At 36.0% G+C, this 26,763-nt stretch overlaps 1 protein-coding gene across 1 annotated transcript in view; it reads right to left on the reverse strand.

The window, feature by feature from the left end:
- Positions 1–26,763, reverse strand: part of DNAH7 (dynein axonemal heavy chain 7) — a 340,485-nt gene that overhangs the window by 19,501 nt on the left and 294,221 nt on the right. The window contains exons 58-61 of the mRNA XM_005573795.5: positions 24,043–24,204; positions 15,166–15,351; positions 13,193–13,330; positions 8,998–9,228 (exon numbers count right to left, since the gene is read on the reverse strand). Of these exons, the coding sequence (XP_005573852.2) occupies positions 8,998–9,228; positions 13,193–13,330; positions 15,166–15,351; positions 24,043–24,204 (717 nt within the window). The remainder of the gene's footprint in view (positions 1–8,997; positions 9,229–13,192; positions 13,331–15,165; positions 15,352–24,042; positions 24,205–26,763) is intronic.

Below are 26,763 nucleotides of genomic sequence, written 5' to 3' on the forward strand. Positions count from 1 at the left end.
ATTTTTTTAAAAAACAAGACCCACTGATCTGTTGCCCATAAGAAATACACTTCACCTACAAAGATACATATAGACTGAAAATAAAAGAATAAAGATATTCCATGCCAATACAAACCATAAAAGAGCAGGAGTAGCTATACTTATATCAGACAAAGTAGATTTCAAGGCAAAAACTACAAAAACAGACCAAGAAAGCCATTATATAATGATAAGGTGGTCAATTCAACAAGAGGATATAACAATTTTAAATACATATGCATCCAACACTGAAAAACCAAGATAAAGCAACTATTACAGTCAAAGAGAGACATAGACACCAATAAAAATAGTAGCTGGAGACTTCAACACTGTACTTTTAGCATTGGACAGACCATCCAGACAGAAAATCAACAAAGAAACATCAGACTTAAACTGCACCACAGATCAAATGGTCCTAATAGATATTTACAGAACATCTCATCCAGTAGCTGCAGAATACACATGCTTCTTACTCAGCACATGGATCATTCACATGTTAAGCCACAAAAAAAGTTTCAAAATATCCAAAAAATGAAATAATATCAAGTATCCTCTCTGACTACATGGAATAAAGGAAGAAATCAATTACAAGAGGAATTTTGGAAACTATACAAATACATGAAAATTAAACAATATTCTCCTGAAGACCAGTGAATCAATGAAGAAATTAAAAAGGAAATTGAAAATTTTCTTGAAACACGTGATAATGGAAACACAACATGCAAAAACCTACAGGATACAGTGAAAACAGTAGTGAGGTGGATGTTTATAGTTATAAGTGCCTACATCAAAAAAGTAGAAAAACTTCAAATAAACTCCCTAATGATATATCTTAAAGAACTAGCGAAGAAAGAGCAAATAAACCCAAAATTAATATAAGAAAAGAAATAATAAAAATCAGAGCAGAAAAAATGAAATGGAGAAAGTAGATAATCAACAAAATGAAAAGTTGGTTTTATGAAAAGATAAACAAAATCAACAAACCTTCAGACACATTAAGAAAATAAAAGAGAGAAGACCAAAATAAATAAAATCAGAGATGAAAAAGGAGACATTACAATAAATGCCACGTAAATTCAAAGGATCATTAGTGCTTACTATTAGCAATTTATTATACCAATAAACTGGAAAACCTAGAAGAAATGGAGAAATTCCTAGAAACATACAACCTACCAGGATTGGATCATGAGGATATCTAAAACCTGAACAGACCGATAACAAGTAATAAGATTAAAACCATAATAAAGGGTCTCCCAGCAAAGAAAACCCAGGACCTGATAGCTTCAGTACTGAATTCTACCAAACATTTAAAGAAGAATTAGTACCAATCCTACTCAAGCTATTCTGAAAAACAGAGGTGGAGGGAATACTTACAAACTTATTCCATGAGACCTGTATTACTTTTACCAAAACCAGACAAAGACATATCAAACAAAGAAAACTACAGGAAAAAAAAAATCTACAGGCCAATATCCCTGATGAACACTGATGCAAAAATCTTGAACAAAATACTAGCAAACTAAATTCAATAATACATTCATCATGACCAAGTGGGATTTATCCCAAGAATGCAAGAATGATTCAACATACACAAATTAGTCAATGTGATACATCATATCAACAGAATGAAGGACAAAAACTATATAATAATTTCAATTTATGCTGAAAAAGCATTTGATAAAATTCAACAGCACTTAATGATTAAAAAATACTTAAAAACTGGGTATAGAAGGAACATACATCAACTTATTAAAAGTCATATATGACAGACCCACAGCTAGTATCATACTCCATGGAGAAAAGCTGATAGCCTTTCCTCTTAGATGTGGAACATAACAAGGATGTCCACTTTCACAACTGTTATCAACATAGTACTGGAAGTCCTAGTTAGAGAAATCAGACAAGGGAAAGAAATAAAGCACATCCAAATCAGAAAGGAAGAAATCAAATTATCCTTGTGTGCAGTTGATATGATCTTATATTTGGAAAAACCTAAAGACTCCACCAAAAATACTATTAGAATTGATAAACAAATTCAGTAAAGTTACAGGATATAAAATCAACATACAAAAATTAGTAGCATCTCTATATGCCAAGAGTGAACAATCTGAAAAAGAAATCAAGAAGCAATCCCATTTACAATAGCTACAAAAAGATAAAATACGTAGGACTTAACCAAAGAAGTAAGAAGACCTCTATGATAAAAACTATAAAACGCTGGTGAAAGAAATTGAAGAGGACACAATAAAATGGAAAGATATTCCATGTCAATAGATTGGAAGAATCAATATTGTTAAAATGTTCATCCTGCCAAAAGCAGTCTACAGATTCAGTGCAACCCCCATCAAAATACCTATGACATTCTTTATAGAAATAGAAAAAAAGTCCTAATATTTATATGGAACCATATAAGACCCAGAATAGCCAAAGCTATCCTGAGTAAAATGATCAAAACTGGAGGAATCACATTATCTGATTTCAAATTATACTACAGAGCTATAATAAACAAAACAGCATGGTACTGGCATAAAAACAGACACACAGCCCAACAGAACAGAAAGGAGAACTATAGATAAATCCATACATCTACAGCTTACTCATTTTTGACAAAGTTGCCAAGAACATACTTTAGGGAAAACACAGTCTCTTCAATAAATGGTGCTGGGAAATCTGGATATTCATATGCAGAAAAGTAAAACCAGACCCCCATCTTGCCACATTAAAAAAATTAAAATAGATTAAAGGCTTAAATCTACGACCTCAAACTATGAATCTACTGTGAAGAAACACTGAAGAAACTCTCCAGGATTTTGGATTGGGTAAAGATTCCTTGAGTAATACTCCACAAGCACAGGCAAACAAAGCAAAAGTAGACAAATGGGATCACACCAGTTAAAAAGCTTGTACGCAGCAAAAGCAGCAATCAATAAAATGAATAGAAAACCCACAGAATGGGAGAAAATATTTGCAAACTACCTGTATGATAAGGGATTGAGAACCAGAATATATAAGGTGGTCAAACAACTCTGTGGGAAAAACTCTAATAATCCAATTTTAAAATGGGCAAAATATCTGAATAGACATTTCTCAAAAGAAGACATACAAATGGCAAACAGGCATATGGAAAGGTGCTCAATGTCACTGATCATCAGAGAAACCCAAATCAAAACTGTAATAAGATATCATCTCACCTGAGTTAAAATGGCTTATATCCAAAAGACAGGCAGTAACAAATGCAGGTGAGAATGTGGAGAAAAGGGAACGCTTGTACACTGTTGGTGAGGATGTGAATTAGTACAACCACTGTGGAGAACAGTTTGGAGGTTCCTCAAAAAACTAAAACGAGAGCTACCGTACGATCCAGCAATCCTACTGCCAGGTATGTATCCAAAAGAAAGGAAATCAGTATATTGAAGATATATCTGCACTCCCATGTTTATAGAAGCACTACTCACAATAGCCAAGATATGAAAGCAACCTGTGTCCATCAACAAAGGAACAGATAAAGAAAACATGGTACTTACACACAACAGTGTACTATTCAGTCATAAAAAATAATGAGATCCTGTCATTTGCAACAAAATGGATGGAACTGGAGATCATTATATTAAGCGAAAAAAGACAGGCCCTAAATGACAAACTTTGCATGCTCTCATTTAACTTGTGGGAGTTATTGTTTTTTTTTTGAGACAGAGTCTTGCTCTGTCACCCAGGCTGGAGTGCAGTCGCACAATCTTGGCTCACTGCGACCTCCGCCTTCCTGGTTCAAGCAATCCGCCTGCCTCAGCCTCCCAAATAGCTGGGATTACAGGCATCTCCCACCATGCTTGGCCAATTTTTGTATTTTTAGTACAGACGGGGTTTCGCCCTGTTGGCCATGCTGGTCTCAAACTCCTGACCTCAGGTGATCCACTGGCCTCCACTTCCCAAAGTGCTGGGATTACAGGCATGAGCTACCGTGCACGGGCCACGGAAGCTAAATATTAAAACAATTGAACTCATGGAGTTAGAGAGTAGAATGATGGCTACCAGATGCTGGATAGTAGTGGTAGTAGGGTTAATAGTAGGGATGGTTAACGAATATTTTAAAGAATGAAGGAGATCTAGTATTGGATGGCACAACAGAGTAACTACAGTCAGTAACTTAAGTGCACATTTAAAAATAACTAAAAGAGAGTAATTCATTGTTTATAACACAAAGGATCTATGTTTGAGGTGATCGATACCCCATTTACCCTGATGTGATTATTATTCATTGTATGCCTATATGAAAATATCTCATGTATCCCATAAATATATACATCTACTATATAGCCACAAAAATAAGAAATAAATAATCAAAATGTATTGGCATAATGTTTCCATGATGTCATCTTCAGATCTCTTATAGTGTCTATTTTGATGACTTCATTTCCATTGTTGATATTAGTTTTTGGTTACTTCTCTTTTTGCTTTGTCGCTTCTATTAGTCTTAAAATAATGACCATTTGGCTTTGTTGAGTCTATTATGTTTGTTTTCTATTTCATTAATTTGTTTTTATTTTATTATGCTTTTTGTTTTTCTAACATATATTTGAAGCTGCATTCTCCAATTTTTGGCATGTTTATATTTGTTCACTCTAATTTAATAGAAATTATTATTAAATTTTCATTTAAATTTTTTAAGCTGTGAGTTATTAAGAAGTATTTTACTGAATTTCCAAATATATGGATATTTCTCATTGTGCTTTTGTTATTCATTTCTAGCTTAATTCTTCTCTGATCAGAGAATATAGACTGATGATCTCAGACCTTTTAATTTATTGAGACTTGTTTTATGGTTTTTATATAGTCAATATTTGTAAATGTTCCATGTTGATTCGAAAAGAAAAGTATATTATACTCTTGTGGGAGTCAGTGTTCCATATACACCAATTAGCTCAACTTGTAAATGGAGTTGTTCAACACTTCTATACCTTTACTCCTCCTCAAAATTTCCTCCTTTTTTTTTGTTCAGTTTTAGCATTTAAAATTTATTTATTCTAGTACTGGACTTACAGGATATCCTTTTTCTTATCTCTTAAGCCAAATAATTCACTTCTTTTTAATCTTTCTTGTTTAATAATTAAATTAAAAATAAAGTTAATACTATACATTTTCTTGGGTATAACTTCAGCTTTATCCCATAATTATAATGTGTAATTTCTTTTGTTCATTGTTTTACTTTTTAAAAACTTCCAATTAGTTTTTTATTTCATTTAAAAAGTAACACAGGACATTTTATAAAATGATTGCTCTGTATTCTTAAAAAATGTCAATATTATCAAACATAAAGAAAGGCTGAGAAACTGTCTTGGAATAAAGAAGGTAAAGAAACATGGCAACCGAATGAAATGTTTGATCCTGGTCTGAAATCTGTGTCAGAATAGATTTCGCTAGAAAAGACAGAATTTGCATGATTGAAAAATAGAAATGTTTGATTGCTGATTAGATAAAAATATTATATTTAGGTTTTTATTCTTAAATTTGATAATTGTATTATGATATTATAAAAAGTATTCTTGTTTTTAGAAAGTATACCTTAAAGTATTGAGATAAAGGGGTATAAGCAACCACTATTCTCAAATAATTCAGAAAACATTTATATATGGGTATATATATATCTTTATATATATTATATATCTTTAATGTATATTATAAATATATATGTCTTTTATATATAGAGAAGCAGAGGGTAAATGATAAGGCAAATATGGCAAATTCAGGAGAATATAATTTTACAGAGAATATGCATATTTTTAAGAACTCACAAATTGAGTCAAACAATACATAAAGTTATACACCTTTTTTCATTTATCAATATGTCTTGGCATCTTTCCACATCGGCAACTATAAAACTATCTTACTCTTAATTGATGGGCATTTCATGCAACCACTGGATAATATTTAAGGTTAATCACTTATTGAAACAATGCAGTGCTGACCATTCCTGTGCTTATAGCTTTGCATATATGTGCACATATAAACATATATATATTTAGGATAAAGAAGATTTAACATTTCTACTGGTATTACCAAGTTGTACTTCAAAGAGGTTCAACAATTTACATTTCCAATAACACAGATGAGAATTCCTGATGACTGACCTGCCAGCAGCGAATACTGTTAAGTATTTAAATATTTGCTGTAATCCTGGGTCAACTAAAATTGAATCCTTCTATAATTGCAATTCTTTGACATTTTTATAATATTGAACTTTTAAGTTTTAGTAGAACTTTGATCTTTTACAAATATATAGGTTCAACATGTTTGCTGAATTTATTGTCATAATTTACTTTTGTGTAACTGTAAGAAATAGATTTTGTCTTATGTATTAGATATTGTCATTAAAAATACACCTGGTTTTAGCATTATACTAGAGAATGTGATATAAAATTGTCCCAGTTAGATTGTGTCATTTCACTGAGATATTGGAAAAAGAAATGAGTTTAATATAAGGACTTACATTGCTACATTGGCCACAGATACCATGTCAAGTTAGGTTTTTCAAATTTGAAACATTTTCTTCCTCAAATTAGTGAAATATGAAGAGAAAGATGAAAGAACAGCATGAGAAAGGGCATTATAAGTAGTTCATATGAGTTGCGGGAAAGAAATTGATGCTTCAAAGTAATCTATGCTTGTGGAGAATAAAGCAACTCCATCTTGGATGCCAATCTGCCATGTTGGCATCTCATTAACCCCTGTGTTGAGAATGCCTTTAAGATTTCTACTTTATCCACTGTTACCATAAATCCTACCCTTAGGTCAAAATAACCTTGACATTAAACTGTGCCACTGGGCAGATTCACATAGCATTATTGCTTTCCCTGAGGGATCATCTTCAATTGTCCTACACATTCCTTCCCCATGATGCATCGGCCCTGGGTCTAGGGGGTAAAGCTGTAAGGACCCACCATCCCCTCTCACGGCTGCCTGAACATTATGACTTCTGTTCGTAAGTCACTATTAAATGTTCCTTTCTGAGAAACTGGATTTGTTCAGCTTCTTTCTTTGCCCTCTCAGTTTCTCGGCCTTTGTGGATAGGTTTGCATAGACTTGCTTGCCACCGAAAAATGCTCATCAGTACTACCAAAATATTTGAGATAATTTATACATTTTATTTTCAAATATAATCAACGTGATGCAGACTCTGAAATTTATCTCCAGACTTGACTTCCCTCTTGAACTCTAAATCAGGTATCTAACAACTCAACCTTCCCATTGAGTCTACCAGGCATTTCAAAATTAATATGACCAAAATATAATTCTTGATTTTTTACATCAAATCTGTTCCTTGCCCAGACTTTGCACTTGCTTAGGCCAAACATTTAGGAGTTATCATTGACTACTCTCTTGCTCACACCCACATTAATTTTCAGCCAGCCTAGTAGACTCTTCTTTCAGTAATAACTCATAAGCAGCCACCTCCCTCTGCCTCCAATGCTACTACAAGAGACCAGTTCAGCTGGATTTCTCAGTCGTATCATTGGTCTCTGTCTGTACTGCTATAATCCTTTCAGCAGTGATTAGAGCAAATTTTTAAAAATGCAAAATGGGTCATTTCACTTCAATGCTTAAAACCCTCTGAAGGCTTCTCTTTATATTTATACTTTAAAATAAAACAAAATTTCAGATCCTAACTATGGCTAACACCATCACAATCCAGCCTCTGGTGTCTTCTCTCTAGTAGTAGTGTCTGTCTCATGCTCACTCTACTCTAGCCAATCAGACCTCCTACTTGTGTTCCTGGACCACGCCCAGCTTGTTTTCTCTTGACTTTACACTTGTGTTATACCCTCTGCCTGAAATGCTCTTCCCTGAAACGTTCCATGGATTGCCCCTTAACATAATTTAGGTCTCTCTCCAAGAGTCATTCCTCAGAGGGACTTGACCCAACCTAAGAGAACTTCTCACCTATCATTCTCTACTTCCTAATCTTGTTTAATTTTTCTCCATAAAACTTATCACTTACCAAAATTTATATGTATTTGTTTACTTTTATTTTGACACAGGGTCTCACTCTGTTGCCTCGGCTGGGTAGGATCGTAGCCTACTGCAGCCTTAACCTCCCAGGCTCCAGCGATCCTCCTGTCTCAGCCTCCTGAGTAGCATGTACCACCATGCCCAGCATTTTTTTGTTTGTTTGTTTTTCAGAAGAGACAAGGTCTTGCTGTGTTGCCAAGGAAGTTCTCAAACTCCTGAGCTCAAGCAATCCTCCCACTGTGCCCTCCCAAAGTACTAGGATTACAGGCATGAGCCACCACACTTGGCCAGTTTATTTTTCAGTTTGCCTCCCTCACTAAAATTTGAGCTTGGGCCAGGAGTTGGTGGCTCACACCTATAATCCCTGCACTTTGGGAGGCCAAGGCAGGAGTATCACTTGAGCCCAGGAGTTCAAAACCAGCCTGAGCAGGATGGCAAGACCCTATCTCTCTAAAAAAAATAAAATAAAATAAAATAAATAAAATTAAAAAAAAATAAATAAAATAAAATAAAATAAATTAGCCAGGTTTGGTGGCTCACACCTCTAGTCCCAGCTACTCAGGAAGGTTAGGCAAATGAATTCTTGAGCCCAGGGGTTCAAGGCTGCAGTGAGCAGTAATCACATCACTATACTCCAGCCTGGGTGAGACCCCATCTCTAAAAAAATAATAATAATAAATGAAAAAATGTGCTTTATGAGGGCAAGGGCTCATTCCTTACCACATTGTGTCTCCTTAGCATATATCCAATCCAGGGTCCTATCCCTATCTAACATCCTCTATACCTGTTTCCCTGTTTATTAACTCTCACTCTCAGAAGTCTATAAGCTCCTCAAGGGCAAGAATTATTTTCTAACCTTATCTATCCCCAGAACCCAAAATAGTGCTTACACAGTATTTGTGCTAAACAAATATTTGCTAAATAAATGAATGCTATATATAATTTAATGGGTTTTTTGGGTGTTTTTCACCTTACCTTGATTGCTTTTTGAATATTTATGCATGAATCTCTTATGGTCTTCAGTAACCTATTGAACCGTCCCATCTCTTGGACAAGTACAGTATTCATGCTCTGAGTATAAGTTGTTGGGTATCTCCTCATGGCAGCCTCGACGTCGAAGTTGTTTGGAAGTTTGCCCAAGATGTCACTAGCAACCTCATTCACTACTTCATCTGATGATTTTGCACCAGCACCTGCTGAACGAGACTATGAAGAATCCAAACTATAACTCAAAAATCCTCATAAAGGTCTAAGAATAGCAGAATATGAAAAATCCTAAGGTAAATCTTTATAAGAAAGAACATTGCTCTCTATTTTATCCATGATCCCTCTCCACACAAAATTTATTAAAGTGATGATAACAGGCAGGGGGATGGATTTTCAAGGGAAAACTCTTATTAGAGAGGAGGAAGAAGGGCATGTAATGTGTTCAGAGGCAAACGAGGATCTGCAGAAAGCAAATAAGCTGTACGCTTGGCTGCCTGGGTACAGGGGGAGTTGCAGATGCTGCAGATAGTGGAAGAAAAAGCATTGCATTGGTGGAGTGGCCAAGCGATGGTGGGCATTAAAACCCAGATGGGGGAAATCTCATCTTGCTTTGAGAAAGCAGGCCACAAAATATATTTGCTAATAACTCTGGTGTCTACTGGTTGCCAAAAGCAGAGATATAGTTTTCCCCTTGAACCAGGAGAACAAAGAAAATAAGCTCATCTCCTCCAAGCAGCTGGAAGAGTTATGGAAGAAAGACAGACTTTAGTGATTCACGTTGGAAGCAAGGAAGGAGAATTTCAGTTCCATTTTTGTTTTTTATATTTATGGTGGCATTGTGTAAATAAATCCATATTTTCTGAAAAAAAAATTAAATCCTCAGGACAAATGAATATGGGGTGTGTGTTGAGAGAAAACAAGTACTATTAGAATATAAATAAATATATCTCATGTTTTACCAGTCCAAGGAAATTGTGTTTAGTCTTTTTTTTTTAGATTTTGTTTCCTGGTTTCTATACTATAAATATTAGTATACTCAAAATTGATTCTGAAAATATTAACTATTTTCTTTTTTTAATATTAATTATTTTTACCTAAGTTTCTACTCTGACTTTTTTTTTTTTTTTTTTTTTTTTGAGATGGAGTCTCACTCTGTTGCCCAGGCTGGAGTGCAGTGGCACGATTCCCGTTCACTGCAACCTCTGCCTCCCGGGTTAAAGCACTTCTCCTGCTTCAGTCTCCCAAATAGCTGGGATTATAGGCGCCAGCTACCACACCTGGCTAATTTTTGTATTTTTAGTAGAGATAGGGTTTCACCATGTTGGCCAGGCTGGTCTCAAACTCCTGGCCTCAGGTGATCTGCCTGCCTCGGCCTCCCAAAGTGCTGGGATTATAGGTGTGAGCCACCGCACCCGGCCTCTACTGTGACTTTTAACACTACTTACCACACAGCACCATAATATCCTATACAGTTACACAACAAAATAATTACATGTTGGTACGTTTTAATTATGTGCTATTAAAAAAAAAGAGATTCTCATATAATAATCCTTTATTATGATTCCATAGTACCAGGTTTACAACAAAATATTAAAAAAAATCATAGAAAACAAAAAGTGAGTATTTGGCTAAAACTAATGAAATATCTAATTCCATTATATTTAAAGAATCATATGCTGATTTCCAGTAGTATTTTGGTGTGCATAAAAGGCAGTAAAAACTCATTAAAATATTCCCATATTCTAACAAGAGCTGTGCCTCTGCAAAAAAGCCAAATCCAGGTCTATAGTTCTTAAAAAAGTGTAAAAAAATGATTTAGTAACACAAACATTCCCTTTCCCTATTTCTCACACACAAAGATCACATGATTGGGTAATAGGTTTTTGAAAGTAATATCCAACTGATACTGAGAATTAAGAGCAATTGGGTCCTATTTATTTATAATTATTTATCTTAGCTTTTTCCTCTTTACCATCTTTCTTTAGAGTTATCACAAATAACATTTGGAATCTTCTAAGGGTTATTTTCCTCTGAAAGATAAGTGGAATTCATTTTCAGAGACATCAGAAAGTTTAACCTTTTCAGAGATCCTAGACTGTTACCTAGTTTTATAATATTCTCAGTTGAAACAATTTTCCTATTCTAAATAGTGTGTGGCCATTAACCACAAACAAAGGAGCTCTGCACAAGCAAACTTCTTCGCTCTGATAGCTTCCTCTTTTATTTCTTCCAAGATAAATTAGTTAAATACAAAAAGTCTTGTCATCATTAACTCGCTCTCCAGGCTCTGCAGTTCTGGTCTCTTTACCTCTGAACTGTGATAAACCCAATCTAGAATCACTGAACCACTGCTTACCCACTACTGTAACTGTATTTGCCAACCTGAGTTTGAGGATTAAACATATAATGTTTAATTATATGCTGAAAAGATACCCCTTGTGTATTTAAACGTATTTGTTTGGTTCGGAGTCATTTTCTGTTGGAATGACCCCACTGTTTTACGTATGCTGTAATGTGGCACTCCTCATCAAGTTTAAGTAAAGCCAAAGGACACTGTAAATGTCCTGCTGTCAGACTGTTGTGTATTACATGCAATCTAATGCTCCTAAAGAGCTACTCATTCATGTTTGCACATATACTTTTATGCCCAGGCAATAACTGATTTTAGTGCTATCAATATCTAAAATGGATGTAAAAACAGTCTTTGTTCCTTTTCCCTTATTAGAAAATGTCATAGTAGGGTAGACCAGAGATAGGAGTTGCATGGACTCTTCCGTTTGTAATAGCACACCACATTATCCTTCTAATTTTTAGCTTTTTAAGAATCTCTGGCTATCTGCCTTCTAGTTCTCATCCCACTTTCAGAATCTGGAAAGAGAATATGGCATAGTGGTTTAGAACACAAGGTTCCGAAGCCAAACTGGTAGGAGCCAGACTGCTTGGTTTTGAGTCCTGATTTGAAATCATCCTAGCTGACTTTGGGCAAACTACTTAATCTTTCTGTGCCTCACTTTTCTCACTGTAAAATGGGAATAGTCATAGTTAGACCCTACTTCATAGGATTGTCATTAGCATTGCATTGTTATACATAATAGCACTTAGAACAGCACTAGCACAGAGTAAGCACTATACAAAAGTATTAACTGTTGTCATTTTTACTCTGAGATGCCATAAAAAAAGATTAGTTACAATTCAGCTAATAGGATAACTTGCATGACTGATTATTCTTCCTTAATTCATCAAAATTTTATTGAATCATTATGGGTACTCTTGCCATTTGGACTAATTTCCTTTCAAAAACAAATTAAATTAACAACGGAGCATATTTTTTAAAGGAATAACAATACAAGATAGCTTCCTCTTTTATTTCTTCCAAGATAAATTAGTTAAATACAAAAAGTCTTGTCCTCATTAACTCGCCCTCCAAGCTCTGCAGTTCTGGTATCTCTACCTCTGAATTGTGATAAACCCAATCTCTCTCTTAATAGACAAGCAAGATTAGCAAATGTTTTTCCTTAAAATGTACTGACCTGTGTTCATGGCAGCTAAATTTTGGTGTCTTTGCAGATTGCTTTCCCACACCCCAATACGCTTGCACTCTCCAGGAGAGCTGCACCTACAAATTCTTCTCCTACCCTTTTAAATTCATTTTGTACTTACTATTGCAACCATATTTTAAATGTTATACTAATTTAAATCTGATAAAATATTAGTGTGAATGAAACTGTGTCCATGTAAATCAGGTTAAATGTTCTAGAACAACTGTTGAAATACTAGCGGACTGGAAAATAAAATAGGTAAAATTTTAGATGAATTCTCTCATCAAACTGCTTCCCAAGTATCTTTGAAATTCTTCTTCCTCTTTAAATACATTTAAAAAGGACATAATGTATGATGTATTTAGGTAGGGCAAGAAAGGCAAAATGAAACTCCTAGAAGCAGAATGATACTTAAAGAACATGTTTTGGTTCCCAAAAAAAGATTGATGAAAAAAAAAAAAAACCTCACAATTTCATGTACTTAGTGTTCAAATCCTTATTTAAGTTATGTATTTTTGTCTTTTCCTTTAAATGTTTCTCCACTTGAACAGAATTGTGTAAGGAAGCCTGTTCAGTGTTGGCACATGTGCCTGGGAAGCATCCTTCCCAGGCCTCAGAAGCTAGCTCCTATACAGATCACACACCTGTGTAAGAAGAATGTTATCAAATAGCAGTTGAGTTTCTGACTGATCCTTAGTGATATCTGCATTGGCATTCATCCCAAAGATTTCTGGTGCTGGGGTCAGTGGCAGAGTCTTTGTGTATTCGATGTAGCTTTTGTGCTGCAGAGATGAATAACAAGAAGTCAGGAGGTTAGAAATCAATTACATTCTAGAACTTTTCGCAGAAAAGAGGCAGTTTTCAATACTCAAGTTATTGACTGGATAGGCCCGTGACACTGGACATTGAGTGCTTTCACTTTCTTTCAGCCTGGGCCAAAGTTTAAAAAAAAAATATGAGCAGCCAGGTGCGATGGCTCACGCCTATAATCTCAGCACTTTGGGAGGCCAAGGTGGGTGGATTATCTGAGGTCTAGAGTTTGAGACCAGCCTAACCAACATGCAGAAACCCCATCTCTACTAAAAATACAAAATTAGCCAGGCATGGTGGCACACGCCTGTGATCCCAACTACTCAGGAGGCTGAGACAGGAGAATCACTTGAACCCGGGAGACAGAGGTTGTGGTGAGCCAAGATTGCGCCATTACACTCCAGCCTGGGCAAGAAGAGCGAAACTCCATCTCAAGAAAAAAAAAAATAATAAAGGAAAAAAAAAAAAAGAACATATTTACAGAGAAAAAGTACCATTCAATTGGAATGGGTTTTTAATGGGGGAGGGGAATCCTGGTAACTTCATTTAGAAATTACCTACAGAGAAGTCTTTGTGTCACATTTTGCTGATGACTATTCTTAACTTATCACAATAAAAATATTTCTTTCTGATTTACTCTGATTATTCTGCTTACTCTTACTATAAAAAATCCACTCAATTCAAAAAAGTAAAAATTATTTAAAATTCTATTATTCTGAGATAATCACCGTTATCATTATACTTCTTTTTATGCATACACACATATTTTACATTTAAACGGACTTCTATTAAAATTTCATACCTTCCTTGATGCTCATATAATCATATACAAACATCCACACACACACATGGCAAAGGGGGTTTGGTCATGGATGGCTTTACGATTTGTGTCACTTTACAAACACCTTACTTCATCTTGCTGTTTTCTCATTTGGCAATTCATCATGGGAGATCCTGTTACCCCAGCTCCCATGCTGACTTGCTGTACCCAATCAGTGACCTAGGCTTTGGGAGTGATTTTTCCCTTTATCTATACCTACATCTGCCCTTGGCGAGCATTAATCCTAGTGGAACATGAGGTTAGGGTTGGGGGGTTACAGTATGTGTTCCTGTTGCTTGTGTTTAACTTTCAATACATGCCCTTTGACTTCTGGGAATAAAATGAGAACCAACTTGATTGTCCTAGCAATCTCTAGAAATCCACTGTGATCATCAAACGCAGTGGACAGGACTGGAGAAGAGCAGAAGGGAATCTTGGTCTTGTGCTGCAGGTGGTTCTGTGACTCGCTGCCACCTTCTTACCTGTGTGGCCTTGGGCAAATTATTCTACTGTAATGAACCTGCTTTCTCATTTGTAAAAGGGATAAAATAATAATACCAATGTTAATTTGATGCTTTAGTGAGATAATTACTTGCAACTAACTTCCAAATAATTATAAAAATTAACTATTACTGCTAATAATATTTTGCTAATACTATCTCTTATGTATTTTCATTTTAATTTGGGACAATGTCTTTTTAGCCCAAGAACTGCTTATGATGGCAGAACTTCAGGTCACTGAAAAAGCGTGAGACACATTTCTGATACTTCTTACATTACAGTGAACAGGTACAGTTAGTACTGTACCTATACAGTACTAACTCCACCTATAGCATGAGCTTTGTTTTATCCCATATGACTGAAGAAAGCACAGACAAGGGTAACAAAAAGCAAGGCCTGCAGCAAAATCACCATTTGAAAAATATCATCACTACCAAAATAATTTCATGTCTTACTGCTTTTAGTTTTTTTGAAGGGCATACTTACATCACCAGAAGGAGGAACAAAATAGATGCCACTTGAGTCGAATTTATAGTCTGAATTTTCAACTAATTCGGGATTGAAGAATTTGTTTAGAATGCTGCGCAGCGTGCGCCGGTCCCAGTCATCAGTCACTCTGCCTCCATAATTGCATTCGCCGGTCATGTACCGGAGAGCCTCATACGGCAGTTCCTAAAATAGAGAGCGCGTGTTGGTCAACCAGTTATCAGTAGCATGTTATACAGAATCGTGTTTCTTGTTTTTTCCTATTATTAAATCAAACATCTTACAAAAAGTTCGCATTAACACAACTTCCCTTAGTATGCTTCCCTGCTAATTGTTTCCATGTTTCCCAGGGCCGTTCACTTCTTTTCTGGCTTTTTATTTCCATCCAGTCAATGCTGACAATGGAACTCCTCTATTAACTTGTGAATTTATTGTCTATTCAACCAAAATTATTTCAACACTGTGTGCCAGATACAAATGAATTAGATCATAATGTCATCTGTGAAAACTTTGTACAGCTCAGTAACATGCAAAGCAGATACAGTATAATTCAGAGGGCTGGGCATGGTGGCTCACACTTGTAATCCCAGCACTTCGAGAGGCCAAGGCGGGAGAATCACTTGAGCCCAGTAGTTTGAGAACAGTCTGGGCAACATGGGGAGACCCTGTCCCTACCAAAAAAAAAAAAAAAAAATTAACCGGGTATGGTAGCACATGCCTATAGTCCCAACTAGGGATAGGGCTGAGGTAGGAGGATCGAAGCTGCAGTGAACGATAATCGTGCCACTACTCTCCAGCCTGGATGACAGAGCAAGAGTCTGTCTGAAAACAAAACAAAACAAAACAAAACAAATATATATATATATACACACATATAATATATATAAAACTCAGAGATCAGCAGTGTTACTTCACCACCTTTCAATATCCATATATATTTGACAATTTGAATCATATAATATATATATAATTGTACACTTTTTTTCTTTTTGAGATGGAGTTTCACTCTTTTTGCCCAGGTTGGAGTGCAATGGCACGATCTCGGCTCACTGCAACTTCCACCTCCTGGGTTCAAGCGATTCTCCTGCTACAGCCTCCTGAGTAGCTGGGACTACAGGAGCCCGCCACCATGCCCGGCTAATTTTTTACATTTTTAGTAGAGACAGAATTTCACTGTGTTAGCCAAGATGGTCTCGATTTCCTGACCTCCTGATCTGCCCACCTTGGCCTCCTAAAGTGCTGAGATCACAGGCATGAGCCACAGAGCCCGGCCAAACTGTATACTTTTTTTCACAAATTCTTACATGATTTCTTTTACAATTTCATAAAACATTCTTTGAAAATACTATTTCAATAGCTGTTTTCTAATATTAAACACTTTTGTTGCTTCTAATTTTTTAATGTGCTGAATTTTGTTCATTAAATACACATTTCTTAAAATTTCTAATGATTCTTCAGTCTAGATTCCTGAAAAGGAAATTACTATTTTCTTTCCAAAGAAAGAAGCTTATAAAAAGCAATTTATAAACGTTACCAGTCTGCTTTTCCAAAAAGCTGAAGCATTTGTAGCAGCCAGTCTTTAAATCTTTGCTAATATGGTAGGTCAATAATATTATTTTAATTTGCATTTCTAGAGTAACAGTGAGGTCCACAATTATTTCATATGTTTAATACATTTGTTGTTCTTTTTAAACTAGCCTCCTATCTATTTTTCCTATTAAAGTATTGTAGGTTTTTGTTGTTGTTGTTAGTTTTTTGTTTTTTGAGTCAGAGTCTTGCTCTATCACCCAGGTTGGAGTGCAGCGGTATGATCAGGGCTCACTGTCTCCACTTCCAGGGTTAAAGAGATCCTCCTACCTCAGCCTCTCAAATAGCTGAGACTTCAGGCATATGCCACCATGCCCGGCTAATTTTTGTACTTTATGTAATGGTGGGGTTTCACCATGTTGCCCAGGCTGGCCTCGAACTCCTGGGCTCAGGCAATCCACTGTCTCAGCCTCCCAAAGTGCTGGGATTACAGGCATGAACCACTGCATCCTGCCCTATTAAAGTTTTAATAGTACTTCTTTGTATATACTCTTTTATAAACTGACTTACTTTTCAAATTTGTGGAAATAATTTTTCTACTTAGTTTTAAAAAGTATTTTATTATGTTCTTTAGTATATAGAATTTTTAACATTAATGCAATGGTGTTGATTTTTCACATTGCAATTTATTTTATCCTGAGCATAAATATTTACACACCCACCAGCAGTAGAGAAAATTCTATTTTTCACTACTCTCAAGAAAACAGAGTATTATCATTTAGGAAAAAAACTGACAATAAAACAATATAATTATTTTTAATTCTGATTTTGACATTGGCACTTTCAAAATTCTTATTCACCGTTTGTATTCTTTATTTTATAAATTATTCACTCTGATCTTTTATGTTTTTCTAATTTGAATGATTATCTTCTTTTTCTTATTCAAAAGCTCTTTGTAAAGATTGAATCAGTCTTTCAGACAAAATTTTAAATACTTTATCCATTTTTATTTATCTTTTACTTCTACAAAGTTTATAATATTTTAATATAGCAATATTTTAAAATATTTTATGCTAGGCCAGGCGCGGTGGCTCATACTTGTAATCCCAGCACTTTGGGAGGCCGAGGCAGGTGGATCACTTGAGGTCAGGAGTTTGATAACAGCCTGGCCAACATGGTGAAACCCCATCTCTACTAAAAATACAAAAATTAGCTGGATGTGGTGGCACGCACCTGTAACCCCAGCTACTCAGGAGGCTGAGAAATAAGAATCGCTTGAACCTTGGAGGCGGAGGTTGCAGTGAGCCGAGATCATGCCATTGCACTCCAGCCTGGGCAATAGGGCAAGACTCTGTCTCAAAATATATATATATTTCAAAAAATATATTTTTTATACTAAAATATAGTAATCTCTTGAGAATGTTTTCATCATTTTTGTGCTTTCTATGTCCTCCTTACAGTTACCTACTAAAATCTAAAGTGCATAGATCCAACATTCTAGTGATTCCACTTTGAGCAATCCTTTCAAGTAGAAACAGTAGCACTAGGGTAAGTAGTAGTGATTAGAGAGGGGAAATTTATTGAATTAGATGCTGGAAATTATAAGGCTTGTTATTTGGTAGAACTGGAACTTAAGGCAGTGAATTTAGGAGAACACGTGTCAGTGACAAAGCCCTTGTGAAAAAACCAAATCGAATCAGGAAGCATTGCAGAACATTTATGAGCTTCCAACTGCAAATGTGAGCGGAGTTTGATGAGATACACACACTGCCTGGGCTTGCGCTGTTGACAGACCCTCACCCCATAAAAATGAAATATAATAAGAAAATGAAATTTAGTAAGAAAACTCATATGCAAATCAAATAAGTAGTAAATGCGGTAGAGGTGGATCAGCTAGCCCCTGAGAAGGCTTTGTGATGTAGACAGATGAGATGTGGAGGAGGAGAATTTCATAAGGGTTAATCTTGGCCAACATGCCCCTGAGAGTCCATAAGGTAAATGCTATCTGTTGTTTCTCTCAGAAGTTCGGTCAAATCCAGGGCCAATTAAATTGAGGAGTGTTTTCCGCAGGGGTGGGTGGTTGGTGGGCATGTAGATTACTAAAGTTTCTAGAAATAGTGGCAGTTTGCTGCTTGGATTGCTTCCCTGTTCCTTGTTACAAGAGGGTTGAGACAATGAGCAGCGGGAGAGAGTAGGTGAAAACAGGGCTTGAAGTCAACAACTAGTGTTCATGGTTATATAAGAAGTTCATTTTAACCTTAATTAGCAAAAAACAAAAAGAAAATAAAATCTTAATTATCAAAAAAGGGGAAATGCTGTGTAAGCGGTCATTAAAATGAAGATCTCTATCTACTTTGAAAGTTATCCACAACATATGTAGGTAAAAAAAAAAAAAAAAAGTAAGCTGAAGATAAATATGTACACTATAATAATGTTTTTGAGAAAAAATTATGTGTGTATTGTGTTTATATATGTGTATCTATATATGAACAGGAAAATATCCAGGCACATATGCCCCAGGATGTGAAAATGGTTGCCTCGGGGATCTGTTAGGGTCACAATGAGGGGTGAGAGGTGGGTCTTACACACACACACACACACACACACACACACACACACACACACACCCCTACCAAAACAAGAATGACAAAGCAACTGCCCATCTGCCAAGTAGATAATATATATCCACCTAAATTTTCTTCATTTACACTTTTAATTTTTTCTATTTAGTCTTTTTTGATCCAACAGAAATTATATATGAAGAATCTACTTTAGCAAATAACCAATTATTCTAACTTCACTTGTCAAATACCTCTTCCGTTTTCTAATGTCGATTGTTCAAGAAGGAGTGTATTAGACTTAATAATATCAAAGTGAGCTATGAATCCACATTCCGCAAAGAATCCCTCTTTAACTCTTGATGATTATATGTGACTCAAGAATAGCAGTTTTGTCAAGTGGGCCATATAATTACTATGCTGGAGGAATGTAAGCACTTGCTGACTTGTCATTTAATAGAAGGAACCACTTTGGTCAGTGAAACATGTCATTTAAAGATTCCCGAAGAAAGTGAAATAGATCATACTTGTACCACATAACTATTTATCATTTTTTATTTAATACATTTAAATATCATATTCTTTCACTATAAATGAATTAAAGAAACACAGAAAAACATGTGCAAATTAGCCATTTTTTTAAAAAAAAATTGTATTGTTTCTGCAAAGTCCTGAAAGTTAGATGGAGTTCAGCATTTAAAGAGATGTAACACTTTTGAAATTACTGTTACAAATCCAACAGGCACTTAATTTATTCTCTCCAGCATTTAACAGGATGAACTATTCTTGAAACTCTTTATTTACTCAGATTGCTCACTCCTGTTTTTTTCCTGGCTGCACCATCTGCCCTCCATGTCTTCTGTTCTCTCTCCTACCAATGTTTTTTGGTGCTCACCAACATATAATCTGTGTTCTCTTCTTTTTCTACAGCACAAGGCCTCCCCTTTAAATCTATTTTCAGGCTTCTCCTAACACTTGAATAATCTATAAATCTCTATTTTGTGCTCTCTCTTCCCTTGAGTTTTATATCTATATGCCAAGAGCCTAAAAGACATTTTTACCTGGATATCCCCTCACCCATCTGCTCTATACCTATTAATGCCTGGTTCTATTCCCTGTCTGGATTAATGAATGAAAACAACACCAATCCACACCAAAAAACTCACATCAACCAAGGCTTCTCCCTCTCCCTTTACCATTGAATATCTAAGTCATTTCAATCATTTCCCCTACATATCCATTGTATCTCTACCATGTTCCCTAATCTTGCTCAAATGATTTCGTTTAGGCTCTTATCGTTACCCACCTGGGTTATCATGATAGTCTCCTGTATTACTTTCCTATGACACCAATAGGTGGCTTAAAATAATAGAAATTTATTTTCTAACAGTGCTGGAGTCTACAACTCTGAAATCAAGGGACTGGCAGGGCCACACTCTCTCTCAAGCCTCTATAAGGATCTTTCCCAGCCTCCTCTAGCTGTAGCTCCAGATGTTCCTTGGCTTGTGGCAGCACAACTCCAATCTCTGCCTCTGTCTTCACATGGCTGTCTTCCTCTCTGTGTGTGTTCAGATTTCTCTCTTTTTATAATGACACTAGTCATATTAGCTTAACAGCCCACCCTACTCCCACATGACCACATTATAACTTAACTAATTATACCCTCAATGACCCCATCTCAAAATAATGTCACATTCTGAATTACCATGGATTAAGACTTCAACATGTCTTTTACAGGGACACAGTTCAACTCCTAGCATCTCCTAAAACCAGTCTGCCAGCTAAGTCTCTCTAATCCACTCTCCATTCTGTTGCAAGAGTGATATTTCTAAAAGGCAAAAATAGTCTCCAAAAAGCACACCAATAACAATAGAATAACCACCAAATTAGTTTGCATGGCATAATGTTCCAAATCACTCATAGGTAACCAAAGTTTTTCACTGATTTGTACTTTTTTTTAAAGACTATTTTTAAAGAATAGTTTTAGGCTCAAAGCAAAATGGAGCAAAAGGTATAGGGATTTCCCACATATTCCCTTGTCCCCATACATGCATAGCCTCCTCCAGTATCAACATTCATGACCAGAGTGGCACATGTGTTACAAATGATGAGCCTACACTGTCACATCATTCATTAGGACTCAAAGTCCACAGCTGACATTAGGGTTCACTCCTGGTGTTGTACATTCTATGGATTTGGACAGTTTCATAATGTTGTGTATATATCATTATAGTATCATATAGATATTTGTGCTGCCCTAAATAAAAATTATCTGTGTTCTACCTATTCATCTTTCTTTCCTACCTAAGCCTTGGGAACCAATAATCATTTTACTGTCTCCACAATTTTGCCTTTTCCAGAATGTCATATAGCTGAAATGACAGACTACATAGCCGTTTCAGACTGTATTCTCCCACTTAGCAATATGCATTTAAGTTTCCTCCATGTCATTTTATGGCTTAATAGCTCATTTCTTTTTAGCACGGAATAATATCCCATTGTCTGAATGTATCACAGTTTATCCATTCACCTACTAAAGGACAACCTGGTTGCTTCCAAGTTTTGCCAATTATGAATAAAGCTCTACACATGCCTATATGCAGGTTTTTGTGTGGACCTAAGTTTTCAACTGCACTGGGAAAATAGAAAGGAGCATGATTGCTGGATCATATGGTAAAAGGAAGTTTAGTTTTATAAGAAACTGCTAAAGTATCTTCCATAGTGGCTGTACCCACACCAGCAGTTAATGAGAGTTCCTGCTGCTCCACACCCTTGTTAGCATTTAGTGGTGTCAATGTTCCAGATTTTGGTCATTCCAATAGATGTGTAATGGTCTCTCATTGTTTTAGTTTGTATTTCTCTGATGACATATAATGTGGGGAGCATCTTTCATATGCTTATTTGTCATATTGTATATATGTATTAGTGAGATGTCTGTTAAGATCTTTGACCCCTTTTTAAATCTGGTATTTTGTTTCCTTATTGTTGACTTTTAAGAGTTTGTTGGATATTTTGGATAATAGTCCTTTATCGGATATGTCTTTTGCAAACATTTTCTCTCAGTCTGTGTTTTTTCATTTTTGTTTTTGTTTTTTGTTCGTTTGTTTCTTTTGTTTTTTTTTAAGACGGGGTCTTGTTTAGCTAGGACTTGTATTAACTAGGACTTCTAGAACAATGTCAAAAAGCAACAGTGAGAAAGGATATCATTGCCTTGTTCCTGATCTTGGTGGGAAAACTTCTAGTTTTTCACCATTTAAGTACAATTAGCTGTAGGTTTTTTGTATATTTGTTTAATCAAGTTGAGGATGCTCCCCTCCATTCCTAGTTTACTGAGAGGTTTTTTTTTGTTGTTGTTCTTGTTGTTGTTGTTTTGCTCTGTTTTGTTTTAAATCATGAATGAGTTGGATTTTTTCAGATGTTTTTTCTGCATCTATTGATATGATCATGTGATTTTTCTTCGTCAGCCTTTGAATTCATTAACTTAATTTGTAATATAAACCAGCCTTGCATACCTGCATACTTTTAACTGACTCTTCACTATAGAATATAATATTTTAAACTAGAACATACCCTACAAGTGTTCAGAACAAACTGTTAAATGGAAGAGCTTCTCATCCTTTTTTTTTTTTTTTTTTTTTGTATTGAAAAGTGTAATTATAGCTTAAATACTTCCTCAGGCTCTGTATCACTGCATTTTTGCTGCCTTATTAGTGTATTTTTTGCACAAATGTTACTACAAGAAAATAGCTCATTAAATTTATGATTCTTTTGAATGTTTTGTCAAATTTAGATTCTGCAAAATTGAAGGCTTTCTGAATTCATTCTATAGAACAGGAATTTGTCCGATGAAACACAGAAGCTCAAATAAAAGATTCTTCACATAAGGTTAGATACAGTATCTGAACTCTCAGTATTTATTTTGTTCAGTTTCTTCTTTACTTTTGTAGAGATAGAATCCAATGCCTTTCTGTTTGTAAGCCTTTTTAAAAAGTCATAATTTACTAAACGTTTCAAAAACTAAAACTTTTTAATACTCAATTGATGAAATGATTTAGTTATAGATTTCAAACTAAATTTGAACAAAATTACCAAAATTTAGAGGATTAGCTTTCAGAAAAAGGCTTCATATTTTTATAGGACATTTAGGTTTATTTATCAAGTGCTTCTTAAAAGGTACAGGCATGTCGAAAATCCCATTAATAAGTAGCAAAGAGAGAAAGGGTACTGCCATGCTGCGTGCGTATGAGTACATCAGAATTGGAGAGGCTGAAATATGGTTGATGTGACAAGATTAGGCTCTTTGGCTTCTTTCCAGAATCTATACTCCAGGTTAACACCAATGGCTTAAATAGATTTTTTTTCCCTTACAAATGGTCCAAACTTTGGAATAATGGTATAATGACATTTTCCTAAAAATAAAGTCATACTCCACAAAAGAAGAAAACTGGTCTGTTTGTTTTTTACATTTTGGAACCCGGTTGACTAATAGTCTTCTCAAGTCCTTTTCAAAATAAGTATATTATCATCATTTTTGGATCTCCCAAAGTGTTTATGTAATCAAAATAAATGATATAACATGGGTTTCTAATAGACAAACTGATGTCCTAACTACCTAGTATAGCAGTTATAATATCCTAGGATAATAAAGTACTACTTAATAAGCTGTTGGGAACTACTCTCCTATTCATTTTGTAAGAATAGAAATTAATCAGAAGTGCCCACTTACTGTAGCACACTTATAGCATGATAAAGAACAACATAGGTAATGTCCTTGCTGTGATTTTTACGATACCTCATACTGGTTCAGGAACATGTGGAGTTGCTGTACACTGATTCTCAGATCAGTCTCATTGAATTCATAAGGAATATTCCAACCTAGGGGTCCAAATTTCCGTCTTTCTTGTACCAAAGCATGAAAGAAACACAGGCCATAAAGCAATTTCTTGAATTCCTCCTGTAATGAGAAGAAATGATGCCACATCATTATTTTCTTCATATATTGCATTATATTTACCATATTTTAAAATGAAAGCAAATTATTTTCACTTGTAAATAGCACAGGGATATATTCATCCCAAATTATAATTATAACAGAATTAAGTATGTTTCTACAGCTCTTCATGCAAAGCATATCTATCTGTGTACATGGTCACATAGCTACGCACACATAGCTATGCACCCCAGGTTTTTAGGAAGCATGGGAGGCTCATCTAACTTAATCCTGTGTTACAGATTTTGGAGGTCTTTACTAAAGCATCATAAGGCAACACTTAACAATTCCAATGTGTGCTCCCAGATCGCCATGGAGAAATGTCAAAGGATGTAATTCGTACTGATTAGAGATCTCTAAAACCCACAAGGAGAATAGGAAACAGGGAAGATAGAACTAGAAAGAGGATTTGTGAAGAGATTTCCTGGGAGGGAACAGCTGTCATGCTGGGAGTCCCCTTCCCCTAACCCCCAGTGGGGAGGGTTGTGTGGGGTCTACCCTCTAAGTTCAAGTTAGTGAGAAGGAATTGATGGGGCCACATGGAGAGCTGACACATGTCCCCTGCAGTTGGGGCAGGGTGGAAAGCAGGGAGAGGATGGGCCCACTCCTCCTACAGTGGGCCCATCCAGTGGGAATCTCAAGGAGTAGACAGGGAGTGTGGGCTGAGAATGGGAGCTGGGGGTCATTTTAAAGGTTCCCTGGTCAAGAACACTTCTGCCACAGGATGAGGACACCCCAAGGGTAAGAGCCTGTATGAAGGGAGTGCTGGAGAACCAGAAGCTGAGGAGAATTTGGAGCAGCCATCTCAAGTAGAGGCACTGCCAAAGGTGACAGAGTCACAGTCACAGGAGTCCAGCAGGGGAGCCGAAGGAGAACCCATGAAAACACTCACAAGAGATTTCACAAAGAGCTCAAGAGTCAGCTTTAAAAGATTTGTCAAGTCCAGAGAGCTGTAGGCAATAGCAGCCCCCATCAGGAATTTCTGCCTCTCCCAGCCTTACCCTCACACACACTTGCTGCTGAGCAGTCTGCATCAGCAGCTATCAAGTGCAGGAGGAGTCACACAAAGAAAGATGCCAACTCCATCTTCCCCCAAGGGCAGGAATTCCACCAACTACAGGCCCAAGGTGAGACACTGAGAAGTGGAAACCTAGATTTTGAATAAAAGTTGAAGTAATGATCAATATATTACATCACACTTCTTGGTTTTTGAATCAAGGCTGGCTTTGCAATTTAAAATGACTATAGAACACTTTACTACCTAACAGTAATCAGAAAAGTCACAGAAATGACCTCTTATACAAGAGCAGGGGAAGGGTTTCCCTCATAGAATAAAATTGAAAGGGAGAGTGGGAGACAAAAGAAAAAGTAGCATAAATTTAACCACAGAGGTTAAACATGCTGGGCTAATTCTGGACTATTTTCAATATATTAGAGAATTGAGCAAATCAGTAAACGTGCTGATATGTTGAAAGCCAGGCGTCTCATTGCAGAAGAAAGGACATACAAATATGGAATGAGAAAAAGCAAAAAAGATATCTGAGAAGAGTGACTGAAATTGGAGGCATTAGTATGAATTCATCACTTATAAAATATGTATGTAGTATTTATGTGCACATGAACTTGTCTACATGCATGTGTATGTATATTTGTATATTTGCATGTAGGTGTGCATGTATATTTGTACATTTGTGTATGTGTGTACATGTGTATACTTCTAAGTTCTCTCCACTGAAAGCGTCAAGAAAATACAGACAATGCAGTAGCAATGAGCTCCTCTAACACCCAAACCATGCTCTCTAATGCCATTATCCATTAAAAGGAAACGGGATTCTTCAGAAAACTGGCTGATTCCAGAGCTGGGGAAAGATAGGTATACCATGAGCCTGGAACATCTTATGTCAGAAAGTAAGAGGTACTACTGCTACTAATCATCAGATAATAGAATATTTTTTTAAAAAATATGGAACCTATACCAAGTACAGAGGAAGCAGTTTGAACGAGCCCTAATTGACCAACTCTGGAACAATCTGAGCACCAAAAGACTCAAGTATAGCAATGAAAATACTTAATGTACCATTGAGGGGGAAAAAAAAGCCTAGGAATTCATAGTCTGTGCCAATTAATGGATACACAAATGGCGGAGAAGGGAGAACTGTCGCTTATAGTAGAGTGCCAAGTGTTGAATGTGGAAGGGAGCACGCGGGTGGGAAATAATATTTTTACAATCGTCACAGGAATAACTGGATCGGGTAAGAATCATTAATGATTACTAAGTCTGGGTTAGGACTGGATTTTGAGGAGGAATGGGATATTTTCATGGTGCTAAAGTATCTCCCCCACAGACTGATTATTCGTGGCAAAGGGGAAAGCAGTTATTATACAGTGAGGAAATAAGGCAATACTTTGTGTTGGTGATCAGAATTAGTATCATCAATGAAGGACAAATGGCATCAGGTGCCTTCAGATGTGATCTCTGAGCATACAGCATCACCTATGGAATATCTTGGCTAAAAATGAATC

The sequence above is a fragment of the Macaca fascicularis genome, chromosome 12, assembly GCF_037993035.2.
Source record: "Macaca fascicularis isolate 582-1 chromosome 12, T2T-MFA8v1.1".
Classification (NCBI taxonomy): Eukaryota; Metazoa; Chordata; class Mammalia; order Primates; family Cercopithecidae; genus Macaca; species Macaca fascicularis.